Genomic DNA, 26,407 nt, shown 5'->3' with positions numbered 1-26,407 from the left:
GAGTCCGTGTATAAAGCAAGGGTCGTGGGCAGGCAGAAGGCAACTCAGAGTCAGAAACAGTCCGGGGTTATTCTCAGAAGATCAGACAGGAAAGAACGCTCAGTAATGCTGGCCGGGGCTAAACAAGACTTCGCAATGAACTGGTGTTTGAGTGTGGCTTATATAGCAAGCGTGGGTCGTTAACTAGATTCAGTTCAGGTGTGTGCACAATCAGTTTAGATGGATGATGTAATGCTTAAAAGTCCGGGGATGGTGACCTCTGCTGGCCAGCGAGGGGAATGACTGGGACCGAGTCGGTAACAATATTATATAAAAGACTTGCTTTTGTTTACCAAATAAAGTGAATCTAATTGGATTTGCATTGTAAACATTAAATACAAGTTATTAGAGGTATTATTTTTATTTCATATATGAAGTTTTTAGTTACGATACTCCCAAAATAATTCCACATATATCTGCCAATTTTTAACAAAATTCTGCGCAGAAATAGCAAAAAATGTCTGCAGATTTTGTATGGCCCTGCTTATTAGACAAAAACACCAAGTTTATTTGATGTATTTGTGGTGGAGTTTATTCAAGCCTGTCTGAAACGATGAGTCACACGCTAATGCCAGTTGCAGTACACACACACACCCAAATGTGCGTTTACTGACACCATGCGGTCTTTATTACAAACATTCTCAGTTTTAAAATTGTTTTAAATTTATAAATCAAACTTTTGAGATGCAGCTGATCACAGAAAGTTGGAACAGATGTTTTAATCCCAGTTTCTTTGCAAAAAATATTTTGTAGACATGTGTATACTGTACATGTTATTATCGAAACATACAGAGAGAGGGGAAAACCGTACAACTACGTCACATTGCGGTGGGCCACAAAAATAACTGGGATCTGGATCATATTTTAACGTCAGGAAATTTAAAAAAAGAGACCTGTTGTGTTTATTTCATTTCAATATGACTGTGGACAAATTATATCTACACACAGTTCTGTCCAAACAGATTCCAAAAGTTGATTTTGCATCGTAGGTGCCCTTTAATGTAAATGGGCACAGCAGCTTATTAAGAGCATGCTCTGCCAAGCAGTTTTTCAAACCTAAAATACGACACCATTGTTTGACAGGGGTTTAGTTAAAGGATTAGCTAACCCCAAGTTATTAATTAATCACTCGCATATTGTTCCAATCCCCCCTGAGATCAAACACAAATTTAGATAGTTTAGAAATTTGAGATCTGTCTCGTCCTCCATAGACAGCAGACGTCCTCCTGAGATGTTCAAAGACCAGAAAATGAACCAAAAACTTTTTCAAAACATTCCAGACTTCAGTGGTTCAACTTTAATCATACGAAGCTCCAAGAACAATTTAGTGCACAAAAAAAAAAAAAACTGTAAAAACTTTTTTTTTTTTTAGGGTTACAGTTGAACCAATGAAGTTGCATGGAATGTTTTGAAAATGTTTTTGTTCCTCTGGACCGTTGCTTTAAATGGCGGATGATGTTTTGGAATGTATTTTGAACAAGTAAATGCCATCACAATAAACCGTTTTGATAAACCTGTCATAAACATTTAGTGGAACCTGATTATCAGGTTACAACATGTTTTTTTTTTTTCTAATGAGAAAATAAGGAATATAGGAGAAAATTGGACTGCATAATGCTAAACCCCTTAAGTTATCAGATTGCCACTTCTACATCTTGGGATTTCAGTTACAAAACACTTTCTTGCTTTCTTCTAAATGGGTTTTAGGAACGACCACTTTAATAGAATTAAATTAATACTTTAACAAAGTTTAAGCAAACACTCTTTTGTTTATACTGTTTAAATATTCCACCGTAGATCATTTATTGTAGTAATAGAGCAGTACTTATTGTATTTTGGTAAAAATCATGGCCAGGATGACATTGGTTTTCCTGATGGGAATACTAGTTTAACCAGGGCGCCTCATCTCTTGCTCTTGATGTCCGATTTCCTACAAAGTCCAACCCTAATCAACCTCACCTTCCTGTAACTTTAAGGTGTGACATAGGCTGGCCAACATTTGCTTCACGCAGTGAAACATCTCTTTCGCATGTCTCCCATTGAGCATGTTTGGAATACTTTGGATCGGCGTATACAACAACGTGCTCCAGTTTCTGCCAATATCCTGCAAATGGTAAAACCGACTTACAAAGGAAATGATTTTGGTTTAATTTTGATTAATTTTACAGCCCTACAGTATGTATTACAATTATATTAGTCAGAGAGTAGGTGAATAATGTAATACATTAATGTGATATTATTGAATAATGTCAAACACGTTCAACCCTTTCTTTAGTGTCTACGCTAAAAAACACTATCCAATTTCATTTTTGACTGCCTCTGGAAGTGGTCAAAACTGGACAATCTTAAAACTTTTTAAGCCTTGTTTGGCTTAAATTGTTCTGTTCAATGCAGTGGTTCCTGTTTGCTTTTGCATTCACACCACTCTGTTCAGTGGATAACCAGTCTGTGTTTTGCAATGATTTTTGCTAGCACAGTTTTGTCACACTTGTGCACTGACTAATAATAACGTCCTGTAAGGTGCAAATAAAACTGTGGAACTTGCACCACCATATGTCATCATTTACTTGTTTCATTTACTTCATTACTTGTTTACTTGTACCCTGTTTGAGTTTCTTCTGTTGAACTCCAATGAAGATATACTGAAGAATGTTGGGAAACAAACAGTCTTAAATAGTATTTTTTGTTCCAACTATTGATGTGAATGGCTGCTTTTTTTCCATATTTTTTAGAATATCTTTTTTTTGTTCAATAGAAAACAAAATTTCAAATAAGTTTAGAATAATTTGAGTTTGAGTAAATGATGACATTTTATTTATTTTTTAAAAATTTTTTTTGTGGGTGAACTCATCATTTTACTTGGCGCTGTAAATTAAATAACAATCTCACTACAATCACACCCCATCTAAGAAAAGCACCGAACATCTGCATCGTCAACAAGCGCCTCTTAACTCTTAAAGACACAGAACTAGACAGGCTTCATTTTAAACCACCTTTAGATCCTGTCTTTCCATCAAATGTGAGAATCTCTATTAATTTCTTTCACCTCGGGCTCTATTCAGAGGAGCAGCCAACACATAATGGAGCTGTGCTGCTCTTTTCACTGATGACATTGATTATGGCTTGACAGCAGAGAGACAGGCTGGTGTCAGCGACTGACATCTGTGCACCTCTGTGTTATTTATGCCAGCAATCAGCCATTTTGAAGGTTGGCTTCAGCTGCTGGCTCTCTAATGAAGTGTGACTGTGCGCAGTGTATAGAGCAAACACACACCTATTAACCCCACAGATGCTTCAACCATATTCTCACCTTCTTCTATTAGCAAGACAAGCTCGAGGGAATCTAATTTAGCTTGAACATAAATAGGACGTCATTTGGGCAATGCTGCTAATTATCTTTATATCTATATTCATATTGTCCTCTATCTATCTATCTATCTATCTATCTATCTATCTATCTATCTATCTATCTATCTATCAGGGTAAAATTATTAGCCGTCCTGTGAAACTTTTATTATTTTTCAAATATTTCCCTAAGTGATTTTTAACGGAGCAAGGATATTTCCACAGTATTTCCTAACATTAATTTCTGAAGAAAGTATTATTTCTTTTAGTTTAGATGGAATAAAATCATTTATTAAAATAAAAAATAAAGTGTAGGGTCAATGTTATTAACCCTTTTTTTTCCAATTGACCACAGAACAAACCATTGTTGTCCAAGGACTTGCCTCAATACCCGAACTTACCTAACTAAGAGTTAAGCCTTTACATTGCACTTTAGGCTGAATACTAATACCTGCAAAATATCTAATAACATATACACAATACACACATATAATATACATATACTAATAAAATATATAAAGGTATTGCTATTCAAAGCATCTATTTACAAAATATACAAATAGTTGTACACTGAACAAGTTGTTTACAACCACTTAACTTTAAAAAAAAATGTTTTTGCTAGTTGTTATATATGGGACTCCTAAAAAACCTGCAGAAATTGACTATCTGTGTGTGCCATGGTTGGTCACTCACAAACGCACGGATCTCAGTAATTATTGAAACACGTATTTATTTACAATCAGGGATGGGCAGTATTTAAGATACATGTATTTCAAATAAGTTTTTTTTAATACAAAATATTTTGTCATTTGTATTTGATAGGGCTGATGAAAATGGCTAATTATTTGTATAAAAATACTTTAGTGTCTTGTATTTTTGTATTTTAAAAATAGTGTAAAATAATTTGTAAGACGTCTACATGATGACATCATAAAATGTGGCCTTTGATTGGTGCGTTCTTAGTTATTGGCCAAGGCTTGAGACTAGAAAATTGATTAATATTGAAGAAGTTGATGAACGCTTGGAGTATGGATAGGAATTATGCATCACATAACAGACAAGTAGCAGGGGTCGATTCGGGAGCAAGTCAAAATAAGACAGGAAAATAAGACAAACAACATAAAGTCCTACAGTGGCGATACCTTGAATACTTCATTGGCTGTTTGAAATGCCAATAGCTGATCTGCAGGAGCTCTTTATAGTTACTTACAAACTTTGACGTACTGTAGTTACTCAATATGAGACAAAAATATTTAGTAATACTCCAATCTACAAGCTGGTCAAAAACTCCCAACTCAGGTTTTATGGCAGAAAGAACAGATAGCAATTTTTTTTATATATTGTATATTGAAAAATTGCAAAAAGAAAAAAAAAACATTTATGGAAATGCCTAAAACTGGAAATTTTTAGTCATTTCAGAAATCGTAGCTTACATGGAGTTTTGAAAATTTCAATTAGAAAAAATTTGAAACAAGACTTTTAGGAGACTGTGGCAATTTTTACAATCAAGAGATATAGTACTATATTCCAACTCATCTGCATTAAATGGTTTCAAGACAGGACTTTCTGTATAAAATTTGTACAAAATCAATACTGAAATCAAAATGAAACCAGTTACATTTTTCCTTATGTACAGTAGAGGTGAATGAGGTGTAGAGAAGCTGACTTAATTTTGCTCAGAGAAAAGCTCTTATTATCAGTCATTGTTTACTTCACTAATTTAGTTTAATGGTAAAAAGATTGATCCAATAAGCCTTTTGATAGAAGGTTTGCAAAGAAATGTCATGCTGCCTTGTAAAAGTATTTTGTAGTGTTTACAAAATACAAAAATACAGTATTTTATTTTGATACATGCTGTGGCTGCTGGATTTTGGATTTTATTTTGATACACTTAAAAATTGAAGTATTTGGTATTTTATTTTAAAATGCATTTCAACGTATTGTTGCCCAACCCTATTCACAATAACACTTACAACAGAAAGTGGAACATCAAACACAGGCCACACAGGGAGTGGTTACAATACCAGACAAAGAACTGCATATAGAACTCAGGGGTATAAATACACAGGACAAGATTGAACAGATTACAAACAGGGGAGAGACACAGGTGGAACTAATAAACATTAACAAACAGCGGGAACAGAACAAAGGAAGCACATGACTTAAACAGAAGCACGTGGAACCAACACATAGGATGTCACATGACATAACAACTACATGAACACAACACAGACACATCAGACACTGTGCCCCTACACTGTCTTGTAAATAAAGGTTAAAAACCACCACAAAATAATTTAAAATAAAAAAGAGATTACATTTGCTGAAAAAAAAAGTCATTTGCATATAGTTAATTAATTTTGAAACCAAACGTTTCTTATGAAAAAATTGTGAATATAGATAAATAATATTGGCTTATACAAAGGTGGTCATCAATATGTCTTGTTTTCATGTACCTCTTAATAACAAATACTGCAAAGTTATTCACAAACTCTTTTTTTTAATAGCTAGAGTTTGAATGTAGTTTGCTTAATGTTTAATAAATTGCTGAAAAAGTGAACGTGCCCTAGCGTACGACTCGCAAAAGAGTTTGAACCCCCTCCTGCTCAGTTAAACGTCTGTTCTCTGGGAGTGCGAGCTGTTCCCTTTCCTCCAAAAGCTGATAAATGAGCACTATTTAAGATGGAGAAAACGGGAGACGAAAAGGCAATTGCTTCGCCTATAAAAAGTAATTTTGTGTGATTAAAGTAATGAATAAACGCTCAAACTTAAAAGGTCATTTAAATTTTATCCAATCATTTACATTTCATCTTGCGTGGAGCTTCAGAGGGAGAAAAGACCAAATCAAGCAAATCTTCCTTTAAAAAAGTATTAATATAATTAAAACCCTAATTATGGAAGGAACACAGTGAAGTCATGCTTAAACAGCTTAATGAGAAGCTTTTAGGATGGCTTTTTTTGTAGCATCTTCATTTGTGTACTGTAGGCATCTGGTGTTTTTATATGGGCATAGCGGATGAACATATGCTATTTTGACCTTGGTTTATTTGCATGTGTGTATTAAAGTGTGGTTGAATCCTTACGCTTGAATTATTCTCTATTTCCATTTATATGTAAGGATTTAATCCAGGTAACACTAAGAAGAGATTACATGAGTTACTAAAGCAGACGTTATTTATTTCTCATAAGATTTTACTTCAGGAGTCTCTCTCTCTTTCTCCCTCTCTCTCTCTCTTTTTTCTCTCTCTATTTTTTATATATATATATATATATATATATATATATACAGTATATACATATATGAGCAATATCACATGAGTAGCAGTGCACGATATGGCTGTATATCTCCACTGGTGGGCGTGCAGATACATACACACATATGAGCAATAATACATGAGTATCAGTGCGCGATATGGCTGTATATCTGCACTGGTGGGCATGCAGATATACAGCCGCAGGCCGAGACCGCAGGCCGAGTGCCTTAGTGTTCCACCAGTGATGATATACAGCCATACTGTTATGAGTGTGATATTGCATTTATACAACTGTTCAATGGCATAACTTTGTATATAAAAGAGAAAATCAAACACGGAGAGTCTCAAAATGCTTCTGTATGAGGAACTACTTTCTTCCGCCATTCATTCACATCTGCAGCTGACGTCAGAACAGCAGAAACCGTTGCTACTTCACAAACGTCCATTTAGAGCTAGTGTTTGAATGATTCTCTAGCATAATGTCTAAAGTGATGACAAAACAGGTGATTTTGCTCACATTTTAGCATTATAAGGCTGAACGGCAAGAAATGCCATCAATCTACAGAGATTTTCTAGTATTTCTCTCTTGCAATCGGGATATCACAATATTTAACCTTGAAAAAGCCAAAGCAAAGCAAAAAGTACCAGATTACTTAGGTATAAATACAGCACTATAACATATAAAAGGGAGAGATCGACTTAGAATTTCACTTTCCAGTTCTGTTATGATTTGTTCAGCTGTAGTTTGAACCTTACATGGAGAAAACAAGTTTTTCTCCCTCTAACCCCCCATTAACAAGGGGCATCAGCGTCAACACTCCCCATTCTAAAACAATGTGTTTTAACCCAAATCAAGAGTGTGTGCGTGCGTGCGTGTGTGTATGTGTGTGTGTGTGCTGTGTTTGACATCCTGTTTCTTCCTTTGGTTTGTGAGTTTGTTCAGATGCTCACACACTGTTAATGTCAACCAGAAGTGTTATTGTTCTGTTATACACCAATTAAGCTAATTTGCCCAATGAATAAACAAGCTTTTTAGGAGGACACCTAAAAAAGTATTCCAATGCAATCCATGACACACCATGGTTCAAAACTTTGTGGGAACAGAAAATAGAAAAAATAGAAAACATATTTTTTGCTATTATTTTCAGTAATTATCTGTCATAATATTTACAGTATTTTTTAAAAAATTTGCATTCTTTAATCAAATATAATATAATATAATATAATATAATATAATATAATATAATATAATATAATATAATATAATATAATAATTTTTTTTTTTCATATTAACAAGATTCTTCAGCTTATTTTTTATTTTTTCTACTGCAAGTGTCCTCATAAAAAGCTCTTTTGTAAAGCAGGAACATTGACACTAATGGTTGAGCTGCTTTCTGGTTCTTCTATTCATGGCCTGGAAGAGCTTCTCCTAGAACAAGCTTTTCAAAGCCTTTCAGTTCTTGTTTGACTGTTCGATATGAAATGAAGTATGTTTTAAACGGGAAGCTGTAAATGGTTAAGCGTTGTGGAGTGTGTGTGTGTGTTTGTGTGTGGTTTATGATCAGTGTCTGCCAGTGGGAATGGCATGAGGGTGTCTCTACATTGAGCTGTGTTGACCTCTCAGGGCTCACACTGTCTTTGTTTAACAGGAGGCTGTGATCGCTGGACTTGCCTCTGAAACCTCTTACTCTGTGACTGTGGCTGCGTACACAACTAAAGGCGATGGAGCTCGCAGCAAAGCCAAAGTCGTCACCACCACTGGAGCAGGTAACAAACTCACAGAAAACAAACGTCTTTTTTTTAAGAAAACATCTACACAATAACAATATTGTGGCCTGAATAAATAGACTACACTGTAAAAAATATCTGTTTGTATCTGTGATTCATAAGTGTTTCCCTGTTTATTTACATCTGTGAAGTGCATTATGGGACCTTGATCTCTGCTCTGACTTTTGATGTTGAAAATTCAACTCTACAGTTTAACAAAGTGACTTTCCTTGACATTTTAGTAGTTTGAAATAATATAATGTATAAGAAATAATATACTGAGGTATATACTCACCGGCTACTTTATTAGGTACACCTGTACAACTGCTCGTTGATGCAAATGTCTAATTAGCCAATCATATGGCAGCAACTCAATGCATTTAGGCGTGTAGACATGGTCAAGAAGATCTGCTGCAGTTCAAACTGAGCATCAGAATGGGAAAGAAAGGTAATTTAAGTGACTTTGAACATGGCATGGTCGTTGGTGCCTGACCGGCTGGTCTGATTATTTCAAAAACTGCTGTTCTATTAGGATTTTCATACACAACCATCTCTAGGGTTTATGGAGAATGGTCTGAAAAAGAGAAACTATGCAGTGAGCGGCAGTTCTGTGGGCGCAAATGCCTTGTTGATGCCAGAGGTCAGAGGAGAATGGCCAGACTAGGTCCAGCTGATAGAAAGGCAATAGTAACATAAATAACCACATAATTACAACTGAGGTATGCAGAAGAGCATCTCTGAATGCACAACTAGTCCAACCTTGAGGCGGATGGGTTACAGCAGCAGAAGACCACACCGGGTGTCAGTCCTGTCAAAGAACAGGAAACTGAGGCTACAATTTGCACAGGCTCACCAAAATTGGACAATAGAAGATTGGAAAAAAATTGCCTGGTCTGATGAGTCTCGATTTCTGCTGCAACATTCGGATGGTATGGTCAGAATTTGGCATCAGCAACATGAAAGCATGGATCCATCCTACCTTTTATTAACGATTCAGGCTGGTAGTGGTGGTGTAAAGGTGTGGGGGATATTTTTTGGCACACTTTTGGCCCAATTGAGCATTGTGTCAACGCCACAGCCTACCTGAGTATTGTTGCTGACCATGTCCATCACTATATGACTACAGTGTACTTATCTTCTGTGTACCTAATAAAGTGAAAATGTACTGGTAGTTTTATCAAGGTTTTTGTACCATAATTTACAACAAAAACCCAGACAATAAATTATTTTAAACTATTAAAAATCTTAATAAAAGTCACTTTTTTGGACTTTTCATGGTTAAAAGGTGTTGAAAGAAAGTTCAAGGTCCCATAATGCAATTCAAAAGCATAAATAAACGGGAAAAATTAAAACATGAATCACAAAATATGAAAAACTGCTAATTTACGAATATGTTTTTACAGTGTATTGTCAAGTCGTACAAGCAAACATATGTGTATTTATGTGTATAAATACCTGTGATTAAATTAAAGTTTTAATTTCTGGACCGGTGTAAACTTGCTTCACCTCTGGGTCAACTTCATCGCCAAATGCTATATTTGATTTGAGTCAAAAATACGTTAGAGGAGGGAAAGTCTGTTTTATATTGATTTTAAATCCTGAATGTGTCTGTGGAGGTTTCTGATGACAGTTCTTTGTCAAAGGTTTAGTGACATTTAATCAAAAGCAGCTTTTCCAGGACATTTCTTGCAAGACCCTCACAGGATAGGCTAGGTTAAAATGCCTTCACTTTTTATTACTGTTAAATATTATAGATTTATAGGAGTTAAGAAAACATTTTTTTTAGGATAGAATCTTGATTCTTTAATTTGAAACCAAAATCTTCTGTAATATTGTAAATGTGTTTAGTGTCTAATTTCATGTTTATTTAATTAATATGTTTATTAAATTCTTTTATTTTAAATCATCACCCCAAAACTTGAGCAATTATATTTATATTTAAATGTTACAGTAGAAGAAATTATGAATAATTTATTTTTCTTTAAATCAAAATTTTCAAATGTAAGGACTCTGTTATCTCAGCACAATATAATGGTTTTGATATGTAGGGTATGTTTATACAGCAATTATATACTAAAAACTAGAAGGTTTATCACATTGCTCAGTTTTTGAAAGATTTTTCATTTGGGTACCCATCATCTTGTGTCAGTGCACATTTTGAAGTATCCCATGAGAAACAAGTGTAAAAAAGTAAGTAATACATATTTATTTTGCGCATTTACAATTATGGGGGGGGGGTCTCCCCACTCCTCCACCAGTGTGCAGCATCGACTTGGATGATGCGACGGCAGCCACAGGACAATGGCGCTAGTGCACTCACCACACACCAGCTATTGGTGGAGTGGAGAGACAGTGATAGAGCCAATTTAGTGGATGGGGATGATTGGGAGGCCATGATGGTTAAGGGCTGATGGGGGGAATGTGGCCAGGATGCTGAGGTTACACCCCTACTCTTTACAAGAAGTGCCATGGAACTTTTAATGAACACAGAGAGTCAGGACCTCGGTTTAACGTCTCATCAGAAAGACGGCGCTCACTTCACTATAGTGTCCCCTTCACTATACTGGGGCATTAGGACTCACACAGACCGCATGTTGAGCGCCCCCTGTTGGCCTCACTAACACCACTTCCAACAGCAACCAAGTTGGAAGTGGTGAAAACACCAAATTTTTCAAATAAAAAATAAAAACGCATCGGTCAATTAAACTCTGACGTTGCGAACATTACACCTACGTAACTACATTATGCTTGCCTTGTTTACTGTTGGTTACTTGGTTACCAATACCACAGTCAACCACTCTAACAACTTGATGGAAGCTCCCCTAATTCACATCCGGGTTACTTTCTTTTTCTTTTTGCAAACTTTGAATACATTCACTAGTGCTTCATGTTAGGATGGAAACCTGGCTAATGATACACATTCAAATGGAAATGCAAACAAGACCAAATTGTATTATGCATGCCAGGCCAGTAGTTGCAGAAGTCTCTTTTTTAACGAAACGCAATGCAGCACTCCATTCGATCTTATAGTGTTATATTGTTGATTTAAGTACATACAATTCCAAAATAGAGTTTAGTGAGGCACTAAGGAAATAATAATATTAATATATAATAATAATAATAATAATGTATTTTTTCAAACGTGCACTGTTTTTGCACTTTTAATTACATTAATTGGGCGGCATGGTGCCTCGGCACTGTTGCCTCAAAGCAAGAAGCTGCTGGTTCGAGTTTCTGATTTGTCAGTTGGCAATTTCTGTATGGAGTTTGCATGTTCTTCCTGTGTTGGCATGGGTTTTCTCCGGGTGCTCCGGTTTCCCCCACAGTCCAGAGACATGTGCTATAGGTGAATTGAATAAGCTAAATTGGCCGTAGTGTATGAGTGTGAATAAGTGTGTTTGAATTGAGGCGGCATACAGCAATTCAACAAGAAACAACATGCACTTTTATGCACGGCAAGTGTTTTTCAACTACTGATAAAAGTACTGTCTTTTGAAAGTTTTATGAGAATATTTTAAATGTCATAAGGTTTCTTTTACAGGGTCGATACTATAATTTATATAATGTAAAATATAATCAGTTCAATAGACTTAAGCATGATTTAGTTAGCGTAAAAAATGATAAAAACATTTTAAAGTGATAGATTTTTCAAAATTAACATCCCTGACCATATACCCCCTTGCATTTTCACCTTCCCCTTGAACAACTGCCATACCGCTCCCTTCCACACACACCAAATCAATAAGCTTTTTTCATAATCTGAAAAACATAGTAATCCAGACCAATAAAGCATAAACACATTTCTCAAACAGAATAATTTGATGCCTAAAATGTGAAATAACATTCACTTCAACTTTGCTTCTCATATTTCAGTGCCTGGCAAACCCACTATGATAATCAGCACCACCGTCGGCAACACAGCCCTCATCCAGTGGCAGCCTCCTAAAGACATGGTGGGCGAGCTGATGGGCTACCGGCTGCGCTACAAGCGTCTGGAAGAGGAAAACTACGAGATGCGTGAATTCAGTCGCACCGACGACCACCACACCGTCACTGATCTGCACAAGGGTGCCACCTACAGCTTCCACCTGAGCGCCAGAAACCGCGCCGGACTCGGAGAGGAGTACGTTAAAGACATCGGCACTCCTGAGGACGTGCCCAGCGGGTTTCCTCTCAATCTGCGGGTCGTAGGTTTGACCACCTCCACCACCCGATTGGCCTGGGAGCCTCCAGCGTTGTCTGAACGTAACGGACGGATCATACATTATATAGTGGTTTACCGCGACATCAACAGCAAACAAAATAGCACCAACCGAACCTCTGACACCCAGATGACCATCCAAGGGCTCCGACCGGACACCACCTATGATATCCGCGTGCAGGCATTCACTAGCAAGGGTGGAGGTCCCATAAGTCCCAGTATCCAGAGCAGGACAATGTCTACATCACCTGGTTTGTGTTTAGAATGCTTGGCTTAAGTTAAATCAGGGGTGTCCAAACTCAGTCCTAGAGAGCCAGTGTCCTGCATAGTTTAGCTCCAATTTTCTTCAACAAACTTCCCTGGAAGTTTCTGGCACACTTGGAAAGAGCTCAATTAGCTGGTTCAGATGTGTTTATTGGGGTAAGACCTAAAATATGCAGGACACGACCCTCCAGGACCGAGTTTGGACACCCCTGTCTTAAACAGATACAGAAAGCTGCTTATTGTGAGGTGTAATTTATTACTTGGATAATTACAATGCACTGTAACGTAATTATAATGCACTTCATATACTTGGTGTAATGATAAAGTGTGTATAGTGGACATACTTTTAGGGTAGTGTGCAGAAAACAGCACCTGTTTATCATTATTTCTGCCTTAAGATTTAGAGAGGAATGATTCTAGATGTTTTTGTATTGCTGTAACAACACACATCTGACACAACATAGTCATTTTGTCATGCTAACACCAGGATAAATGTGTGACGCTATGAGAAAAGGCAATTATCTTCACTTTGGGTGGTCTGTTTCATGACAAATGGAGAAATGCTGGTTTTGTAGTTTACGTTGTGAACGTTTCATTTAAGCTGAACGCTGTTTGGTAGTTAGTAGGATCATTGTCATCGTTAACTGACACAGAAAATAACACATTTTAAAAATAAAGCATTATAATGAAGTATTAAATTTAAAAACTTGTAGAAATATGTTTAGAAATTCTAAAATAAAATTAAAATACAATACAAAAGTAATTAAGTTGTATAAAGATGTTTTAGATATGACAAAAACACATTAAAACTACGTATGAAAATATGGTATACAATTGAAAATTAAAAAAATAAAAGCTAATTCTGATTTATTATAGTCATCTTATACAAAACTAGTTGTTTTACTTGACAAATATTCAGATAACATTGTTTATTTCAGACTAGTTAGTTTCAGTTAGTTTAAGTTGATGTACTAAAATAATTAAAAGCATAATAAAAATTGCATTGACATAACAAAAATGAAAAATGACAAAGACCAACTGATGTGTGATTGAGTGTGTATGGGTGTTTCCCAGTGATGCGTTGCAGCTGGAAGGGCATCCACTGCGTAAAACTGGCTGGATAAGTTGGCGGTTCATTCCGCAGTGGCGACCCCTAGATTAATAAAGGGACTAAGCCAAAAAGAAAAAGAATGAATGAATGAAAAATGACAAACCGAAAAACATGTGTAATATATTATTTGAATTTTATAACAATTATTGTAATAATGAAGAGAAAATATTTGATTAAGAATTTAAAATATTAATTAAATATTTAGAAATCTATTAATAGGAATTGTATTAATATCTCAGACATACAAAAACAACAGTGGACTCATTTAAATAAGCTGGAATATTATATTAGAATGCTTAAAAAATCTGCACATCAGTTATTAAGAGTTTCAGGTTTCCTCTCTGCGGGTGAGGTTTTGCTTGATTCCGAATTTATTTGCATTGTTCTCAACAAATGTGCTGATTTGTCCAGTTTTACTGAAAATATTCAGACTAGGGCCTTCTTTCTTTTTTTATTTAAAAGTGAATGTGAGATATTGTGAGTTCTTTATGCAGTGTCAGTAATTTTACACAACAAGAGGTCAGTAAACAGGCCTTTGTAACTCATTTGCGAAGCTCTGTTTTTGTATTAAATGTAACCTTATACATAATTCAAACCCTGAGTGCTGAATATATGTTTACAAAATGCCCGTTTTTCTGTCCAATAGCATTTGCCACAAGTTTTGGTGTCAAAGCTGTGATGAAAACCTCTGTCCTTCTCACCTGGGAGGTGCCAGAAAATTATAAATCACAAGTGCCTTTTAAGGTAAGACAGTTTTGTCACACACAGATATTACTTTCAGTGACACTTTATTTTGATGGTCCATTTAAGTGTTAGTAGACTGTCTGCTTATTGTCTGCTGATACTTCTGCAAAACAGACATTTAACTGACTATAAGTAACTTTGCAAGTACATGTCAAAATCACACTAACCCTAACCCCAACCTAACAGTCTACTTATAATCTAATGAGAATTAGTTGGCATATGTAGATGCAATGGCAATGTAACTTCAATTTAACAAACGGACCATCAAAATAGAGTGTGACCATACTTTCTAATATTAAAACAAGCCTTTTCTATTCATTTCCTTTCTGATACCCTTTTTATATGCTCACACATGGTAGACAATTGTGTTATCGTTTCATATACACCCCTAAATAAATTAAAATAAATTCCAAATATATATATATATATATATATATATATATATATATATATATATATATATATATATATTGGAAAATAAAAGAAAATAATAATAATAATAATTCACTGAAAAATTAACTTCCAGGGCTGTTGTACACAAAACTGTGACAGAGGCATCTTTGAAACAATGTCACATCAGCTTGAGCTTTAATTACAATATTTAACTGTTTGAACATTGAGGATAATAACTGTTAAAATTTTACAATCATCAGCTGCTCAATATTGGATACTCTTGTCTTGATGGACCATACATTTTCAATGGGAGATAAATCTGGACTGCACACCAGTCATCTGTCGAATATGAAATTTTCTTTTGGCACAAAATAATTTGCCATTGTTGTTGCAATGAAAGAGTTTTCATTTTATAGAGGATATTGAGGGATGTAAACAATAACAATGGTCCTAACACATTTCCTGTGTTAAATTTTTAATGTCCATAGCTTCCAATAATCCAAAAAGGTCCATACATTGCTAAATAATGTTATGATGGCTTTTTAATGTTTAAATTCCCTCTTGTTACAAATTCGAAATAGTTTGACAGCAAGCAGGAAATGGGCCAGTGACATCACCTCATTAAAATGCCCAAGATATAAAACCCTCATCAATTAAAAGTCCATGTGCTTATTGTCATCTGTTTCAAAACATTTTAATATTGATTTTCTTCATCTTTTTCAATTGTAGTTTGCCTCTGTCACAAAAAAAATCTAATTTTGTTTATAGTTATCGAAAACATTTAGGTTTGTCTGTGCCTAATTTTTAAAAAGTGGAAATCTTTGTGGTTTTGTCAATTAAATAAAGGTTTAAGGTCCCAGATGAAAATCTGGATATATCTAGGCATTGAAGATCAGTACATAGAAATGGTATATCATGACACAATAGACTCCTCATTCTAAATCTTGTTAGTGTAAAATCCCATTGAAAAACAGGCCAAAAACATTGACTGTTATGTTGCACAAGGGATTATTAATATGCATGTCCCAGGTAGCGTTTGATTGGCCACAATGTTTCCTAGTGAGATTACAACAATAATAATTTTCCCCTTATTTTTAAGATTGTTTCAAAATGCAACACATGGAATGTACAGATTTTATATTTTAAAAAGCCATAAGGTCTGTTTAAGTGTATTTTTTTGTTATTTAAATGTGTAAATTGTAAAATTTGCTGCGTATGTTTATTTCACGTTTATGCATCGTGTCATATCACTCAGCTCATACTATGATTGCTATGATTTTGAGTGAGAGGGCACCAATAAATTTGATTAAAAACTCATCTATTTATGCTGAGGTTGGTATTTATTCATACCTGTGTTTTCATATATGATAAAGATTCAAAATACAAAATACATCTCTGTCGGTCCTTTTTGTAGAGTATAATTGTAATTTAGCCTATATTTTACCCACAACACTCTTGAGAAAAACAAGTTACTCTGTTGGCTTAAATGTACCTCACTCATTCTAGCTAAAATAAACCTCTCCACCACTTCAGTTATAAAGGTTTAATTGGGCATCTGATTATATTCAGTTATTATTTTAAATGTGTGTATTGCACATAAATACAGAGCAGGTACTGCTACAAGCTGCAGAGTCAAAGTAGAGCTCATTAATATTAATGACCATTCCTACTATGTAAATATCAGGGAACAACTTAATGTATTGAATCAAATAACATATGGCACCTTTAAAGAAAATGACCAAATCACAGATTATTGACTCTATTGTATTTTACTAAAACAAAAATGTCTCAACATTTTCGGAACTGGGGTTGTAGAATCATTGCACTGCAACAGATGTAAATGTCATTTTACCTATTAGGATTTAACTGCTGATTCTGTAAAATCAAATGTGGTTTGGTGAAGCTCCTAGTCCCGCAGTCGGCCAGCATGCTAAAATGCTATGGAAATTCTGTCTGAATGGTTTCTGGCCTAAATTGAAGTTGACAGACAGTCTGTGGTGTCTCTCTATGCCAGCGGCTGGTATAAAACCATAACAGTAACGTCCTGATGGGCCAAACCTAGAAAACAGCACACGCTTTCCATGGATAGAAGTGGGATAAAGTCTGTTTATGCAATCAAGTCCTTTGTTTAAGTGAAAGGGAATGAGAAATGAGATTTAGTGAAGCGTGCAGCTGAGTGAAACTGAACCTGTCTCTGTTGTAGATCCTCTATAACCAGCAGAGTGTGGAAGTTCAGGGGGATCTGAAGAGGAAGCTGATCACACGTCTGCAGCCGGACACTGATTACTCGTTTGTGCTGATGAGCCGGGGAAACAGCGCCGGTGGCCTACAGCAGCAGGTCTCTATCCGCACCGCACCAGACCTGTTCAAAAGCAAACCTGTCCTGTACACAGCAGACCAGACCAACAATGGCAAACTCACCATCAACCTGCCCAAAGTGCCCACTTCTGCTCCTGTCAGGTTAGTAATCTGGCCCACCAAAACAACCAAAAAAAGTGGAAAGAGTAAGAGAGAGTAAGATCTGTATGTATATGTGTGTGTGTGTGTGTGTGTATTTTTTATTCTATCTTATTTCTGTAAATATTATTGCTTAATAAATTTTTTTTTATGTTTTAATAATTATACAGTATAAATACTTTTTAATGTTAGCTTAGAAAAACTATGATGGAGGGGAAAATACATATTATTTATATATATATATATATATATATATATATATATATATATATATATATATATATATATATATATATATATATATATATATATATATATATATATATATATATATATATGTATGTATATATATATATATATATATATGTATGTATATGTATGTGTATGTATATATATATATATATATATATATATATATATATATATATATATATATATATATATATATATATATATATATATATATATACATATGTATGTATATGTATGTGTATGTATATATATATACACACAATTCATACAAAATACATACAAAAACTCTTAACTGAAACTTAATTGTGACCACTGGTCAAACATTTATGCAAAGACTTGATTTACTTATGCATAAAATGGCATAAGTAATTCAGGAACAGCTTGCAGCAGGTTTTTAATACTGCAGTATTTTTGTATAAGTTGAATTCATATAGTTATCATCTAGTTGTTATGCGTGTAAATGCAGTCCCCTCATATATTAATACCTCATAAATCCATACAGTAATGCTGCCTAGAGTAATGCCTAGAGCCCTTTTCGGGTCAATGACGGCATGCTTTCCGTTCTGCAGTGGCGCTCACACACCATTACCATGCAATTATTCCCCACCTCAGCAAACAGCCATCCTGCCAACACTGCAGATTCCAGCTGCTTTTTAACGTCATCCTACTGTATTCAGCTTCACTTTTGACCTTCTCTAGAAAAGCAGCAGATTTTTCATAGCATGCACCAGAAGGTCCTTGTCTGGCTCAAGTGACATTGGCATTTTTACACTTCGTTGTCCTCCGAGTTGTGAAGGAACGCGTGGAAATCAATGTACCAGCAGACAGGCTGCTTTCTGTCTTAAGCGAGAGGAAGAAATGTCTGAAAGTCCTGGTTCGAGAGCACTTAGAGTGCAGCCTGTCATGATGGAGGATATGAGCACACCCTGCTCCGTTTCTGATATTCCTGCCATCATTACGGCTGAGTGCTCTTCACAGGAGCTGCTGCTTATGGGTGGAGGCCCTTCGGTTATCCCGCAGCTTAAATCTGCTATCATAAGTTATGCATGAGAAAGGCCTCTTATGTTTATATGTCATTTTCAACCCTTAATTTTTCATGAATGAGGAGGTAATGGAAGAAAAGTGGAGATTATTGTTGTCCTGTGAGAGGAACACGTTGTTTCTGAGTCAGGCTTTTTCTACAGCCAATTATTTTTCTTAAAGTAACACTCCACTTTTTTGGGGAAATAGGCTCAATTCACCTAAAGTTTAACAGCTGAGTTAAATTTTTTTTTTTAATTCATTCAGCTGGTCTCTTGGTCTAGTGGGAGCACATTAGCTTAGCATAAATCATTGAATCAGATTACAACATTAGCATCTCACTCAATAAAACAATAATACTAAAGAGTTTCAGTAATTTTCCTATTTAATGCTGGACTCTTCTGTAGTTACATCACACCTGATGATAAGATTGACTGTGAATAAAAAGTTTCACATTTCCAGGTCAATGACTAGGAACTATACTGTCATTCTGTCATAATAGTCATAGACAGTAAAAGATTTGTATGTAGTATACGTGACGTCACCCATTGGTTTCTGAAGAGCGCAAATGAAGCTACAAGTAGGCGTGGCCAACTGTCGCCATTTTGTTCGCCAGTCATCGCAATGACCGGGGGTTACCAAAAAAGTCAAAGAGGCGGAGCGTCGGTGGAGCTAAAGATGACTGCTAGCATTTTGCTTAGATAGGCTTTTTTGGGGGAGAAACACTTAATACTTCACTACCTGCAACTCGTTTGTGTTCTGACCACATGTGCTTGGTTGTGTACTATATCAATAAAGTGTTTAGTCTTTTAAAAGCACTGTTGTAATACATTGAGCCATTAAGCATTGTTTAGTGGACATTTTTCTACAGAAGGAAAACACAAATTAGGTTTGTGTTAGTGATAGTGTTGTCGCAATACCATTAATTAATTTTATGATACTATACCAGCTGAAGTATCATAATACCAAGTACTATTGCTATACTGTAATTCATAACTCAAATTATAAAGAAAATTGGCAGAAATACTGTATTTTATGTTATAATAAACCTACTTGAATATTAATTCATAATTCCAAAAATAAGGTCAAAAAGTATTACTTGCACGTCACTTCACATTAAATGTATTCATTCTTTTTGTTTATTTTGTTGATAACAGACCAACAAAAATATATTAAAATGAAGATACAAATTATACAGAATAAAATTTGTTACAAAAGAGCATTTTTTCCAACAAATTTAGGCTCAAAAATAGTTTCAAAAATTGTTTTAATGTTTCCTGTTGCCATTTTGGGATTTTCATTTTTTTTTTGTCTTATCAGGTAACAATCCAAAGTAATTCAAAATTTCACTTTGTGAGTCGTTCTTTTAAAGAGATTGTTGCGGTTGTTGTAGCTACTAAATCATATTAACAGGAACAGAAATTAACTGATTCAGATGTGCATTCGAACTGAAGCGTTAGATAACGTGCAATACGCTACCATAAGAGGCGCAAATTCTACACATTTTTTAAAACTTAAAGGGCTCCACTATTAAAATAAAATGGTCTATTGTTGCACAAACGTGTGAGCATTTTAGTGACACTTCCACATGCAACATTATCTATTGTGGATAAACTATTAATGACGATACTACAGTTTACAAACTACAGTGGCACCGCCAGTATTTTGGAGCCAAAGTATCGCGATACTACCATAGTACCGGTAAACCGTGCAACCCTAGTCTGTGTTAGTCAATGCAAGGCTATTTGTAACATCCAGGCATAACACTGTATGACCACATTTCAGATGACTGTTTTATGGCCTACAGCTATTCAATCTATCAGATAAAAATATGAATGATAAATCATCTTAAGTAAAAACAAAAACATTTTTAGATATGGTATATGAGTGTATAATTGCACTCACCTGGGAAATGGAGGCCCCTTAAATGGTTTGTAAGCACAATGAAGTGCACATAGCATGCCATATCATCTGATAATTGTAGGAAATATTTCCAAAAGGCAACTGACAGTGTAAAGACACTTAAAACAACACAAAAATATGATGTATATGCTGAGTTCTGCGGCTGATCAGTGACGATTAGTGACACAGAAGTGACGGCGACCAGCGAGACCTAGCTGTCACTCAAGTAGCCACGCCCTTAATTATGCAGATTTAATATAACTCAATATAAACAAAACGAGTTATAAAAAAAAAAAATCACCCCCCTCACAGTTATCATGGAGGGTAATATTAGCTTTATGCACCAAAACCTTCTTTTGTACCAGGCTGTAAACTTGTTTTTATCAGCTGTAAAATTGGCCAATTTAGCATTGCAGTCAGTGAACATTTGGAGTTCCTGGAGCCAGCCCCCAAAGGCGAGACGATGAATTGCAGTATCAGTTACTTCCGTATTGGCTTCACAAGGGAGAGTGAGATGTTGCTGCTTGGTAATAATCAAGGAACTTTGCTAACGTACCATGGCTACAGCAGGCGCAGGTCTTAGTAATGTAACTACAGAAGAATCAAGCTTTGAAAAGATTTTTTAATCGAGATTCTAACGGTCTAATCCGATTCAGTGATTTATGCTAAGCTAAGCTAAAAATGCTTATACCAGTCCTGGAGGTTAAATGGATTCAAAAAGAAAAGAAAAGAAAAGATCAAGCTAATTTGCGGCCGCATAAAAAATGGGAGATTTTCTTCAGATCTCTTGGACGTTCACTAAATCAGTGAGTTGGTGCAGTGTGGTCCCCCTCCCCCACCAAAAAAAGAAAAGCCAATCCCATGTTGAGAACAGGGCTGTTCTCCGGAGTGCCTTTTTTGATTGGTAAAAAGATTACCAGAGTGTTGAGGATGAGAAAGTCTTGGAGAAGATTGGCATTTGGAGTAGCGCTGATTGATGTGGGATTTCGTGTCAGACACAGCACTTCGTTCTCCGGTAATGGTGGAGCTCTGGAGCACAGAGACGGTTTTTCTTGGAGCTGATTTTGAGAGAATGCCTCTCGTATCAGACACTGGCCAAATTAAAGCCTCTGTCTTATTATGAACAAGTCTTCAAGGGTTAGGCCTGCCCGGGACCACCTGACAGCTCGTTCATAAACGCTTCATTCCCTCACACTCTGAAACATGCAGCTGAATATTAAAAACCCGTTGCAATGAGGTGATTAACTGAAGATGTTATCCTGAAAGCTTCTCACACACTCACACACCTGGAATGGACTGGAATCTACAAGCTTTTCTGCTGCGGTGCATACAGTATGAGTGTAGTAATGGTGTGGATGCTAATAGTGTTGTTTTCTGCATAGGTGTTATTACATTGTGGTCGTGCCCGTCTCTCAGACATCATCTCGTCAGTGGATTAATCCTGATGAGATGGAGCTGGATGAGGTGAGTTATACCTGGTTTGTTGTTTTTAACAGGGTCATGCAGTACATGGGAAGCATTAGCACTTGTGCATCAGTTTTAAAAAGTTGCACATTGAATCATAGAGAACACAAGATCTGTAAAAAATATGTATATAAATAGGTTGATACGCAAAATTCAGATGGAGGGCAGGGTATTTTTGCGATTTATACCAAATTTCAAAGGAGATATATATAGAAAATAACCACATATGTTAAACATGATCCTTATATCATGATCAGGGCCGAGTTTTTTACTAAACTAAAATATATTTGCCTGTCATCGATATACTGTATAGGCTATTATGTTACATGACACAATATTATAGCAAATACTTTAGTGTTTGGAAGCATACACATAGCTAGGCCTGTATACAATCTTTATTGGTGCTGTAAAACGAATTAATGCATTCAAAAAAGTTTGTACACATGGATGTATTGAATAAATGTATATTACCTACTGCCTTTTCTTCCATTTTTTAGCCAGTTTCTTGAACTCTTCCCCACTTAATGAGCAAAAACATTTGGAAGTCTAAAAAAGCTGTTCGACATTTCTTATTTTGACCGATTTAAACAATTATAAACAACATAAAACAGAAACTTTTTGAGGTTCTAATAGCAATTCCTATGTAGAAGTATCACTTGCGAGTCTTGCGCGTCATCAATGATGTCATGTGAAAACAACCTATAAATAAAATAAATTAACCATTATTCAAAAATTGTTATTTTATTGTTATACTTTTAGTAACAAATAATTTTTTACATTTACTATTACATTTTTTTTACATTCACAAATTATATTTTATTCACTAACAGTATCAAAAACATATTTTTTTATAGATTTAAACCCTTTTACTGAAACTTTTCTCAACATACAATATATTTTATTAGAACGTGAAATTTTAAAGACTACTTGACAATATTTTTTTGCTTTGGTGAATGTTTTTAAAAAGTATCCCCAGGAAGATTTTTAGGTTATTTATCATACTGTAAATTGGACTGAAAAAGCATATCTAATGTTTTAATGTAAAACATTTCATTTATTTTTATTTATTTGTTTGTTTATTGTATCATTTCTTATTGAATTATCAAGTTCTTTTTATTACTTAGTCAATGGTTACAGGTTTCCAGCTTTCTTCAAACTATCATTCAGTTTTAAATAAGTGAAGGGGGATTAAACGATGACAGAATTGTAATTTTTGAATGTACTATCCCTTTAAATCAATGATCAGTAACACCATTAATGTTGATCCATTACATAATGGTTGTGCAGTAATAAGTGAAGAAAATATATATAAAATATCTCTGATATCCATACAAATACGCCCACATAATTATATAATTGAATTAATTTAGCCTGTACTGCTAAAAGGCAGAAAACAAAAAGGAGAAAAAGTGATTGTTTCTCTAGAAAAACCTGAAAATAATTAATATATACTGTAGTATATTTAGAGAAAAGCTCTTTTTTTCTGGCTTTAATGTGTTCAAAATAGACCACATGGTTTCTATACAAACATTCAGAAGCAATTCAAATGAAAAGTATTGGCAGGCATTGTTTTAAACCACATGACCTTGAGAGCCAGTGGTGTTTATGTTTGTACTGTGGTTATTTTCCAGCTCCTAGAGTCTAGTGAGGGAGCTCATCTCAGGAGACGTCGAAGACACACAGACACCGTAAGGCCGTACATCGCCGCAAAGCTGGACACGCTCCGGGAAACCTTCACTCTGGGCGACGAGCAGGACTACAACGGCTTCATCAACCGGCCTCTTCCCAACAACCAACACTTCCAGTGTTTTGTGATGGCCGAACTCAAGGACCAATACCCTGTTACTGCCAATGAGAAGCAGGTAACTACTACTGTAAAATGGTATGCTTTCCATCTTTGTCCCTTTAGCAGAAAATGTGAAGCTGTAGGCAGGATTTGCAAGTAAACAGATGCCAAATTCCTTCCTCAGAGATCAGACCAATCATCAAGGGGTCACATATTGAATAAGTGGAATACATGGATGAAGAATACATTGTATAAAATGCATCCTGACATTTTAAATAGATTTTTAATAACTTTTAAGACAAGATTTGATTGTTTTTTTAAGGTAATTTTTTATAAGGTAAACACTACTGCCGCTCAATTAATTTAGTTGTAAAACATTTTATTAGACTGTCACAATTTTAATGACTGCAAAAGTAAATTTTTTTAAATCAAGTAAACTCACATATATTATTAGATATTCAGGTTTTACCAACAAAAGTTTTAGCATTTTTATAATAAATTACTGCTAAACATCTTAAGGTTATTGCACGCTGAATCAGAAAATTTTGTTTGTAATTTTCGCACATTAAAAAATAAATTCAACCTCATGTTTTGATAGTCGTATTGACAAATTAACATTAACAAAAGATAAATTAGATAACATTAACAAGAGATAACATTAACAAACGATAAATAAACAAACAAACTTGACTGAGCAGGGCTGGCAAGGATCAGGACTGGACAAACAGGAGAGGACTTGACAGGATACAACATATGACGAATGAATACGACATATGACGAACAGAACAGCTGACAAAAGAAGACTATAAAGAGAAATAATTAACAAACAAACAGGTGGATATAATAAACTAATAACTGGTTAACAAGGAGGGTGGGGCTAGACAATAGACAGGAGAGCACATGACACAAAGAAACAACACAACAACACAAGCCATGTGCTCACGAAAAGTGGTACTAGAACAACCAGCCATTCATTAACCGAGCACAACATACTAGACAAGACAGGACTAGTGTCCAGACTCTACCACCAGAACAAGAATTAACAAGACCAAAGTGGCAGAATCCTGACACATTGCCTCAGCAAACGTGTTCGCCATTAAAAAATTTGATGTTTTGATTTTTTTCAGGTTTTATTTTTACAGTTTTTCACATTCGAATAGGCATTTTGAGTGCTGTTTGGACAACTCAGGGCCGCCGTAGAAAAAAAAAGACAAAATCCAAAATGGCATCAGAGAAACTAATCCACTTGGTCTCGCAACACAAAGTTCTTTATGATAAGCAAAGTATGAAATGTAAAGATACACCATATACTGTAATATATATATATATATATATATATATATATATATATATATATATATATATATATATATATATATATATATATATATATAATACATGTATAATATAATTCAGATTCCATGTGGTTTAATGTATGCTAGTTTGTTGGCGTGGCGTGGTTTGGTGTGTGTGTGTGTCTGTACCTTAGACAAATTGCCAGTCTCTGTTCAGGATCAGTTGGTTCACAGAAATTGTCGACCTTCTTTTTAATATGTGCTTCCAGTATCGCTAGGAAAGTATCAAACTGAGCCACGGACATCCTGAAGTAAACTTTGAATTGGTCAGGATAATCCCACAGCTCTTTGATAAGAAGGTGGAACTCTCCTCACTCTCTCCACAATCTGAGGATACACAGAATATTTCCCCTTTCTTTTACTTTTATTAAGCAGAGAGAAGACAACAAAATCATCTTTACTACTCCAAAACTCCATTTTGCATTGTTTTGCGAGTTATTTTGCAAAAGATTAATTAATACTCATTGAACTTGGTGTGCAAGGTTTGTGTGTACGATGAATTTTAGGATGTAAAAAAAATGTATTTGAAAATTTCCGTGTGGAAAGACCTTTGTCTATTTTATCCTGTGGTTATTTGTTTGTGATTTTTATTTTTAATTAAATGAAAATGGCCTTGGGTTGATGCAGTGGCGCAGTAGGTAGTGCTGTCGCCTCACAGCAAGAAGGTTGCTGATTTGAGCCTCGGCTTGGTCAGTTGGTGTTTCTGTGTGGAGTTTGCATGTTCTCCCTGCGTTCACGTGGGTTTCCTCCGGGTGCTCCGGTTTCCCCCACAGTCCAAAGACATGCGGTACAGGTGAATTGGGAAGGCTAAATTGTCCGTAGTGTATGTGTGTGTGATTGAGTGTGTATGTGTTTCCCAGTGATGGGTTGTGGCTGGAAGGGCATTCGCTGCATAAAACAAATGCTGGATGAGTTGGCGGTTCAGTCTGCTGTGGCGACCCCAGATTAATAAAGGGACTCAGCCGAAAAGAAAATGAATGAATGAATGAATGAATGAATGAATGAATGAATGAATGAATGAAAATGGCCTTGAAAATAGCCTTTGTTGCTGAC

The 26,407-nt window shown here is 35.4% G+C and overlaps 1 protein-coding gene across 5 annotated transcripts in view; it reads left to right on the top strand.

Moving 5' to 3' along the window:
* The window catches only part of ptprfb (protein tyrosine phosphatase receptor type Fb), a 370,826-nt gene that overhangs the window by 281,933 nt on the left and 62,486 nt on the right, over positions 1–26,407 (top strand). For all 5 annotated transcript variants that reach the window (XM_056473241.1, XM_056473264.1, XM_056473255.1 and 2 more), the window contains 6 exons: positions 8,288–8,405; positions 12,279–12,857; positions 14,628–14,725; positions 17,322–17,578; positions 22,132–22,213; positions 23,845–24,075. In XM_056473241.1, coding sequence (XP_056329216.1) covers positions 8,288–8,405; positions 12,279–12,857; positions 14,628–14,725; positions 17,322–17,578; positions 22,132–22,213; positions 23,845–24,075 — 1,365 coding nt within the window. The remainder of the gene's footprint in view (positions 1–8,287; positions 8,406–12,278; positions 12,858–14,627; positions 14,726–17,321; positions 17,579–22,131; positions 22,214–23,844; positions 24,076–26,407) is intronic.

This window comes from Danio aesculapii, chromosome 2 (genome assembly GCF_903798145.1).
Source record: "Danio aesculapii chromosome 2, fDanAes4.1, whole genome shotgun sequence".
Classification (NCBI taxonomy): Eukaryota; Metazoa; Chordata; class Actinopteri; order Cypriniformes; family Danionidae; genus Danio; species Danio aesculapii.
The sequence above is the reverse complement of the archived record's forward strand: the minus strand, read 5'-3'. Positions and strand labels throughout refer to the sequence as shown.